General features: G+C 37.3%; 1 protein-coding gene and 1 long non-coding RNA gene across 3 annotated transcripts; both read left to right on the top strand.

The window, feature by feature from the left end:
- Positions 1-1,645: 1,645 nt before the first annotated feature.
- On the top strand, positions 1,646-4,807 carry LOC109185525 (putative protein FAR1-RELATED SEQUENCE 10). 2 transcript variants are annotated; one of them, XM_019335463.1, is made up of 4 exons: positions 1,646-1,776; positions 2,090-3,122; positions 3,216-3,659; positions 3,836-4,807. In XM_019335463.1, exons 2-4 carry the CDS (start codon positions 2,103-2,105, stop codon positions 4,445-4,447), a joined length of 2,076 nt encoding a protein of 691 aa, XP_019191008.1. In that variant the 5' UTR covers positions 1,646-1,776; positions 2,090-2,102; the 3' UTR covers positions 4,448-4,807. The 2 variants fall into 2 exon arrangements, with proteins under 2 accessions (XP_019191008.1, XP_019191009.1); XM_019335464.1 differs by having other exon boundaries at positions 2,087-3,122.
- Positions 4,808-4,960: 153 nt separating this feature from the next.
- LOC109185526 lies at positions 4,961-6,142 on the top strand. Its single transcript, XR_002054979.1, has 3 exons — positions 4,961-5,269; positions 5,382-5,457; positions 5,934-6,142. It is a non-coding gene; the product is annotated as an uncharacterized LOC109185526 (long non-coding RNA).
- Positions 6,143-9,713: the final 3,571 nt, after the last annotated feature.

Raw genomic sequence — 9,713 nt, 5'->3', positions numbered from 1 at the left:
ATCAATCGTTATGTTGTGGAACCGTGTCCACCTTGCAAGGTGGACATGGTTCTATGTTCATAATTACTGAATTATATGTTCATTTTATAAAGCTATATATTCATAATTTTTGAACTTCATATTCATAATTATTGAACTTTATATTCACAATTATAGAACTCTATGTTCATAATTACTGAACTATATATTCATAATTATAAAGTTATATATTCATAATTTTTGAACTTCATATTCACAATTATTGAATCTCTATATAATTATAGAACTATATATTCATAATTATGTTCACAACTCTATGTTCATAATTATAAAACTATATATTCATAATTTTTGAACTATATATTCATAATTATGAACAGTTTTGGAAGTCCACCTTCAACATAATTGCCAATAGTTTTTGTGTGGACCGGACCGAATTTGCCCTCCGGATCACCAATCGTTATACCCTACACCACGGCGCGCGTAGCACTATGCGCCGCGCGCCTCCCAAAACGACGTCGTTTTGGGAGGCGCGGTAGGAAGTTGCTGTGATTATGTGTATTTGTTCACACAATTATGTGTATTTGTTCACACAATTATGTGTATTTGTTCATACAGTTATGTACATTTTTTATACAATTATGTACATCCGAATCAGAAAATTTGTGTGTATTATGTTAAGAGTTGATGTGTATTATGTTAAAAGTTTATGTTTATTATGTGTTATGTTAGATTATGTGTATTATCTTTTAAAAAGAGTATGTATATTTTGTTATATAATTATGTACATTCATGTATACAATTATGTGTATTCTAGTATAACATTATGTACATTTTTGAACAACGGGTTTTTTTTAAAGAAAAAATTACTGCCATTCACTGGGGCGGGAAATTTCAAAACAAAAAAAAAAAAAAAAAAAAAAAATTAAAACGACGTCATTTTGCATCTGGGCGCACAGTGCAACGCTCGGCAAATTATATTATGCACCGCGGTGCATAATCGATTATGCACCGCGCATCTTTTTTTTTAAAATGAAAATTAACAGTGTTTATTTCCGCCGTTTCGCACCCTTTTGCAAAAAGTAACTCTGTTATTCAGTGTCATTTTGTATACACTGCAGTTTCAGTTGAACACAACTACAGTTTCATTTCGATATAACTATAGTTTCATTCGATATTTATAGACTCAAATATGTGAAAATGTTATTTAATTTTATTTTATATACACTATAGTTTTATTAAAACACAACTACATGATCATTTTGATATAATTACAGCTTCATTGTACAATATACACTCAAATATGTTAAATGTTATTCAGTTTCAGTTTATATACACTGCAGTTTCATTTCACTATAACTACAGTATCATTTTGATATAACTGCAGTGTCGGTTTGGATATACTGTAGTGTCAGTTGGTGTTTAATACACCAAACAAACGAACTCCGTTAACTCTAACGGCGGGCCGTTTCTTTACTTAAAGAAACGGCGCCGTATATGGGCCGCGGTGCATAATCGATTATGCACCGCGGTCTATAATATAACAACTGGCAACGCTCGCCGTGGTGTAGGATATAAATTGCCCCGGATCACAGCCCAAACATTTATTTGCTTTATAAAAAATTTTGGCCCAAACGTTAATAATTGATCCATCCATAATCTCGAATTGGATTCTCCTTATGCAGAATTCCTCCGATTGTCAGTCGAACAAAACTGCGACAGAAACTGAGTAGCACTCCGAGCTCTGGGGACAGTCAAAGAGAAATACTGAATTTCCATCCCTTGTCTTCTTCACTGGTAATGTAAAAAATTCCCCTTTAACCGTATATCAATCTTGTTTTCACTCTCGTGCTCGTACAGTTTTTCAGTGATTATGTTTTATGTGTATGCATTTGGTTTGATCGAAAGACTTGAAACCTACCCCAAAAAGCAATTTTGTTAGAGTTTAGATACCCACTTTCAGAATCTACATAAAGTTCGAATTTTGCTTTATATCCTTGATACCGTGATTCCAATTTAGGCTTACATTGTGCAATATTTCGCTTAAAGTTCTTGTTGTGGGTTGCTTCTGGGTCTTTCTAAAGACCTTTTATGTGAATCTGTGTAGTAGGTATAGATAAATTATGGTGTCAGTGCCTTCGAAGAATTTATGGATGAGAAGGCAGCAATGCCCGTGTGGGGATTGGAAATGTTTCCTTTCGTATGAGGGAGAGACTGAGGAAGCAACCATTGCATCCCAGTTGGCAAGAAGTGAGTTTAGGTCAACAGAACCTATGGTTTCGCCTTACGTGGGTATGGTGTTTAAGAGTGATGAAGATGCATTTGAGTACTACAGAAATTTTGCTAGAAGGAATGGATTTTCAGTTAGGAAAGAGCGTTCCAGATTGAGCCCCCAATTGGGTATCTATAAGAGAGATTTTGTTTGTTATCGATCAGGTTTTGCGCCTATGAGGAAGAAATCCACAGGAGAGCATCATAGGGATAGGAAGTCAGTTCGGTGTGGATGTGATGCAAAGATGTATCTATCAAAGGAAGTCATGGATGGATTTTCTCAATGGTGTGTTGTCCAATTTAGTAATGTGCATAATCATGAACTCTTGGAGGATGAACAAGTACGCCTACTTCCAGCTTATCGTAAAATCCAAGAAACAGATCAAGAACGCATTCTTTTGCTCTCAAAAGCTGGTTTTCCAATCCATCGAATAGTTAAGGTGCTTGAGTTGGAAAAGGAAATTCATGGTGAACAACTGCCCTTTCTGGAAAGAGATGTTAGAAATTTTGTTCAAAACCACAAGAAAGTAGTTCAAGAGAATGATGCCTTATTGACCGAGAAAAGAGAAAGTGACACATTGGATCTTCTTGAGGCCTGCAAGGCTGCCAAAGAGACTGACACTTACTTTGTCTATGATGTTACTGTGGATGAAAGTAATAAGGTTGAGAACATTGCTTGGTCATATGGAGACTCAGTTCATGCATACAACACTTTTGGTGATGTAGTTTATTTTGATACAACATATCGATCAATTACATATGGTATGCTTTTTGGAGTGTGGCTTGGCATTGACAATTATGGAAAAGTTATCTTCTTTGGCTGCGCATTACTGCAGGATGAAGTGCCACACTCATTCATCTGGGCTTTGCAGGTTTACCTCAGAAATCCTTCTGTATCATTCTAGATGTTATAGTACATTTTATTTGCCTTCTTAATAGTCTAACTTTTATGCTTGCTGATGCAGGCTTTTCTTCGTTTCATGAAAGGAAGACCTCCTCGAACAATTATAACTGATATTGACCCTGGAATCAGAGATGCCATCCAAAGTGAATTACCTAGCACAAAACACATTATCTCTATTTGGAACATCCTGCCAAAGATTTCCAACTGGTTCTCTCTTCCACTTGGATCTCGGTATGCAGAATTTAAATCTGAATTTGAAGTGTTATATCATTTGGAGAGTGTAGAAGATTTTGAATGTCATTGGAATGAGATGACTTCACGGTTTGGGCTAAACTCAGATAAGCATATTGCTTTACTCTTTTTACTCCGGGTATGTTGGGCATCTGCTTATACGAGAGGTTGTTTTGTTGCACAAATGAACTCCATGTCGTATGCAAAGTACATAAATGCATTCTTGAAAGAAGTTTTTGGCAAGCATACATGTTTGCGCAGCTTCTTTGATCAGGTAAAGTGTATTCAGTTATAAAGTAATTAATCTATTGGGATAACTTTTCTTGGATCCATGTGGAATTATGATAATATGATTTACTTTTCTAGTTGTGATAAGGAACCATTACCTTTCTGAGCACTTTTACTTCCTCTGTATTTATTGTTAATAATTTTATTATTTACAATTTTCAGGTTGCAATTTCATCAAACTATAAAACTCGGTCACATGATGATTGGCAGTACATGCATCTTAGGACTTGCTCACCAATGGAAGAGCATGCAAAGAATGTTCTTACTGATTTTTCCTTCAGCAGATTACAAAGTGAATTAATCTTGGCCATGCAATACACTGCATCTGAAATGGCTAATGGTTCATACATCCTTCGCCACTTCAAAAAAGATGATGAACGCCTTGTTATTTGGGCACCAAAAGATGAACAGATCCACTGTTCCTGCAAGGAATTTGAAACTTCTGGAATCCTATGCAGACATGCTCTTCGTGTTCTTCTGATGAAAAATTATTTTCAGCTTCCAGAAAAATATTTCTTGAATCGATGGCGACAAGAAAGCTCCTTGCTTCCTTATGACAATATAAGGAATGGATACAGCAATGGCGACTGGTTTCAAGAGTTCAATGCTCTAACTGCAACTCTTTTTTCTGAATCATCACTAACAGTAGAGCGCTCAAATTATGTTCATCAAGAGCTTACGAAACAACTCACAAGACTAATTGATGAGGTGAAAAGCATGCCACCTCCCAATGGTGTTGTGATGGATTCATCTCTTTCACCTGTTAACATCTGATTGTTGTATGCTAATCATTAGATTGGTCTTTGGGATAGCTTAGGGAGGGATATCTTATATCTATCAAATGAAAATGAAAAAGGCTAAGAAAGAGTAAACTGATAACTTATTCAAAAGGAGAAGTGATTGGGCAAATACTTCACCATAATCTTGAGAAGCCAATAATAGCTCAAGAAATTACGCCCAATATTGTATTTCTTGTCTTCATTGGTTCTTGGATGAATTTGAATTTCTGTAAGGATGATTGGTTCTTAGGAAGATAGTCTGAAATCAATTCCACATGGTAGTGGAATATGTACATAAGGAAATGGAAACAATGTAAAGTTTCTGATTAAATTTTATTCAGTTTCTTCTAATAAATGCATCTTGCTTGTATGAAATATAGGATTCATAAATAATTTCTTTTTCTGTTGTTCCCTTTTCATAAATAAGTTCTATTGCTGATAACATCTTTACCAAGGGAAGTAAAATGCAAGTACTCTGCATAATTAACAGGCTAGTGCCTGCAAATTTGTAAAGATTACATTGTTTGACATATGCTTCTGTTTTTTGGATCCTCTTCCAATGATTGGTTAGATGATATATCCTCTGTAAAAGACAGCAAAAGAAGGGAGTTCAGAAAGTTTTGTGCTTTGCCTTTACTTCATTGGTGGTAATCCTATCATTACCTTTAATGGTTGAATTATTATTTAAAGATCGAACTGCATAAACTTGATGATGGATGACCTAATGAAAAGAATCAGTGGCCACTAGTCTGTGAGATAAACGCCCAAATCTCTTAAGTTCATAACTCAGACAACTGATGGACGGCAAGTCAGCAACGTAAGTCCTCTTTTTTTCTTGCGTATTACAATCCAAACTCTTGAGTTGATAGTGAATGAATGGATAGGGAACATTGAATCATGGGATTTACTGTTTTTGTCTCGTTCTGTAGATTGATATATGGAGCTGGCAGGCAAGTTGTGTGTCTCATCATGAATTCGTGCCACTTCTAGATTTCTCCATTACAGGTATGTCGTCATTAAACACAATTCATTTAATTTGGGGACCCTCTCTTTGTTTTCATGATGATTTTTTGTAAACAAAAAAGGACGTTAATCTGATGAAAGTGATAGTTTCGCTCTTTTGGACCACATAGTTGGAAACTTCTACTGTGCTGTTCTCTTGAGGACAAGATGTGAAAATATCATCGTTGATTTGTTACATTCCATAAACTTTACATGAAGAAATCGTTTGTGATTTTGTTTTCACTAGCTCAACTCAATCACTCGAAGGACCCCATAGATCATTTTTAGCAATCATCACTTTTTTGAAACGAAAGAAGGCACATGGAAACTGAAAAGCTTGTTTGTCGGTTCATTCTGCTGACAATCTTGTGGTTATATTATGGTTGCATATATAGTTAAATAACGATGTTGATCAAAATAAACAATAATGTGATTGGATGATATGATTATCAGTTTGATTTTCTTCCTACCAATAACAGGTTGCCTTGTGGATTAGAACAATCATCTGGATTCTGGTTTGTTTATATGCGTTTGCAACTAAAGCTAGGGAGCTTCCAATCTGCTCCGTTTTGTACATGTTTTATCTTCCCAGTTGCTCTTTGTTTACTCTTACCTTAAACTAAAAAATGTTGAATACCAACTCTGCTTTCTGGTCACACTTTCCTATGTTAATTTGGGATTAACCCATTAAGGCATAATACTTACGTAGTTACGTTATAAACTTGATTACCAAGGAAGAGTGCAAAATGTCTAGCAGCATCATGTCGTGTGCTGTGAAAGTTGTACATTTCACTTTGCTAGTTGTAACTTTCTCTAGTTAAAGTTATCTCGGGGGAGCACACAGCATGGTTCCATTATTGCTATAACATTATATATAGGATTTTCTTATGGGTTAATTCTACCAGAGGTCTCTTGTCTTTGGTGGCAATTTCAAATTTAGTACTTTACTAAAAACCGTTTGAAAAATATGGTTACTAAAAATCAAAGGTTACCTAAAGTTCAAAACTAATTAAATCGGTTGAAATTGGAAAAATAACAAAAAAAATATGAAGAGACAAAATTGCCCTTATTAAACCGGTTGCCATATTTGGCGCAGCACTGTTTACAGTGCGCCAAATCTCTATAAAAAAAAAAAATTCTTCATTTTGACCCCTCTTTTTTGTTTAATTCCTTTTGTGTTTTGTTTTTTGTTTTAATATATTTGTATATTTTGTTAAATTGTTAACTATAAATTTCATATTATTTAAAATGAATTATATTATTTGAAAGATCTCACGATTAAGGAGATCTCAACAGACTAAGGACAAGGATCTATTCACAGCTCCCAGACACATCAGGGCTTGTAGAACCTAGTTAATCAGAAAAATACAAAAAGAACTTCAACATCCTGCATTCCCAATCCAGAATATTCATCGGCAAACACTTGGAAGCCATATGTTCGCAACTAATGCAACAACAGATCGCAATATTCCATCAGAACAATGAATCAATCATCTGAAGTGTTTCCCAATCTATCAGAACTTACAAAAATTCACCACCGCAATCGTACAGATGCACATACAGAGAAGAAGAAAATGATCTTCGTATATATCTAATATAGACACACATAAATATTATATACAGTAATGGGAGCGCTGCAGGGAAATTACCTCGGTTCTTGATCGAATCGAGACCAGTGGCGTCTGGGATCAGAATGGCGGCGTTCAAGCCGAAACATTACAGATCGGCGGCGATGACTGCCTACAATTACAAACTCAATCTGCTGAAATGCTAACACTCCTCCGGGTAGTGTAGAGCCGAGATGGAGGGTATCCGGGCACCGGTACTAATACCAAAATTCAAGCCTTACCCGCAGTAACATCAAGTGGATCCGGCAAAGACTGAACAACGACGAACAACAGCATCTCTGATGACCTTGGACTTTGGTTTTCCGGCCGGTGGGTGACTGGCGTAAGTAAAAAAGCAAAGCAGATGATGAAGAAGGAGGTATGATGAAAAGACGTAAATACCCCTTCTCAAACGGAGTATCTAAAGGCAAGAGGGACGGAGGACCAAAATTGTCCTCGTCACAATAAAGTGTCCACAAATTGTCTGATTTTTTTAAAAATGACTAAAATTGTCTGTGTCACTATAAGTCTGTTTTTGGTCTAATTTTATTAGACCCAGATGTAAATGTTCGGAGGTCGAGGTACTCCACCTTTTTGAGGGTGAAGGCGGTGTATAATATATAAATGTGGAATTCATCATGAACATGGGCATGTAGACTTAAACGAACCTTAGCCTAACTTGTCTCAAAGTTGACCTACTCATTAGCTCAAACAAGAGAACCCTCTCGGCTCTCTCTTTGTGTAAGTTGTGGGATAAAAGTCGAAATTTGATTCGGACGGATGAAATGCACAAACAATTCTTACCACGCACATACAAATAAAAGTTTTGATTAAAATAACGTGTACATACTTTGCAAAGTTATACATTTTGACCTGTTTGGTAAATGGTTGTTAGCTAATAGCTGTTAGTTGTTAGTTGATTGTGTTAATTAGAAGGTATAACTAGTTTTTTTGGATCATGGGGGACGAGGGAAACCCGGGGTTCCTCAAGAGCTAGTGCTCTCTCTAACTCTGCGATCACAAATCATACGATTCAAATCCATAAGATGAGCCTCCTCGCTGTAAGATGGGCATGAACTGAAAGTTGCCCATTCCTCTTGTAGAAGGGTCCCAATGTTGGCTAGGGAATCAGCAACTCTGTTCTGCTCACGATAAACCGCATAAATAGAGATCTTCCAATCCCTCTCGACCCTGCTTCTGGCCTCCTCGATAGTTTCTCGAATAGGACCCCAAAGTGTGGTGTTGTTTCGGATCCATTCCACCACCGTTCTTGCGTCCGATTGCACCTCCACATCTCGAATGCCTTTGTGCCAAGCCCATTGCATGCTCCTTGTAATAGCCTTGGCGTCTATAGCTTCCGGTGAGTCTCCTTCAAGACTGCAAGTGAAGCCCTCAATCCAGTTGCCTTTGTGGTCTCTAGGTATAACTAGTTGATAACATTAATGTTGGAGATAATGAACCAAAATCGATTTAATATCACAAAATAATATTTATATATACACACACAAGTATATAAAATATTATTCGATATTTATCCGAAATATATATATACACACAAATATATATAAAACGGACCCAACGGTTATATATACATGTATATCTACGAAAAAGATATACCAATATATATCAACCAAAAATGGAACATATAATCCTTAGATTATAATTCCAAGTTAACAAGAAAGAATGGATTTTTGCTTAGAGCATACTCCAAAACAAGAAAGAAGAAGGAAGGAATAAAGTACGAGTTAGGCAAAGTGTCTGTCTTTCCTTAAAACCTTATTTGCCACCTCCCAAAAGTGCTAGGAGCGTTGTGGCCTAGGTTTCCCAGTGTTAGTATTACTGTTATTATTATTTTATAATATGATTGTAATTATATGGTGTTAGTTATATTTGACTTAGTATAGCCTAGTTGTCAGGAGTAGTTTTAGATTGATAACAGATATACTTTGTAATCTCAATTCAATCGTAACTGAATCATTTTTGAATTCTCTAATCTGGTATCAGTCAGGATACGATTCTCTCTCCTCCGCAAACGCAATTTTTTTCCCTCTCCTTCCCGTACAACCTCACTGGCCAAAATTCTCTCCCCCTCTCACCGCTAGCCATGTCGTCAAGTTCCTCCGATCGAACTGCTTCCGCCTCCGGCAATCCAACTCCGGCAGGTGCGAACGGTCTTTCCGGCGCTCACCACTTCGTGAGCATGAAACTGACACACAGAAATTTTCTGTTCTGGCGCACCCAAATAATCCCATTCCTTTGCGGCCAAGAACTGCTTGGATATGTGGACGGGAGTTATCCATGTCCTCCGGCCACGATTGCCGCTCCCTCGACCGGGACCTCCGACGACGCGACTGCTTCCACCATCCCCAATCTGGCGTTCAAGGCCTGGGAGAAGCAGGATCAGTCCATACTGTCGTTATTAGTGTCCTCCATGGCAGATGAAGTCCTCCATCTCGCCGTCGGGAAAGAAACCTCTGCTGCCGTGTGGTCGTCTATTACATCCGCTCTCGGATCGTCGAGCCAAGCCAGATGCCTCAGTCTATTGGGGCAGTTCCAGGTTCTCCGGCAAGGCCACTCCACTACCGCCGAGTACCTCGGGCGTGCGCAATTGCTCGTGGAAGCATTAGCTCAGGCCGGCCGGCCGTTATCCCT

Source organism: Ipomoea nil, unplaced genomic scaffold, assembly GCF_001879475.1.
Source record: "Ipomoea nil cultivar Tokyo-kokei standard unplaced genomic scaffold, Asagao_1.1 scaffold1321, whole genome shotgun sequence".
Classification (NCBI taxonomy): domain Eukaryota; kingdom Viridiplantae; phylum Streptophyta; class Magnoliopsida; order Solanales; family Convolvulaceae; genus Ipomoea; species Ipomoea nil.
This window is presented reverse-complemented; position numbering and strand designations above follow the sequence as displayed.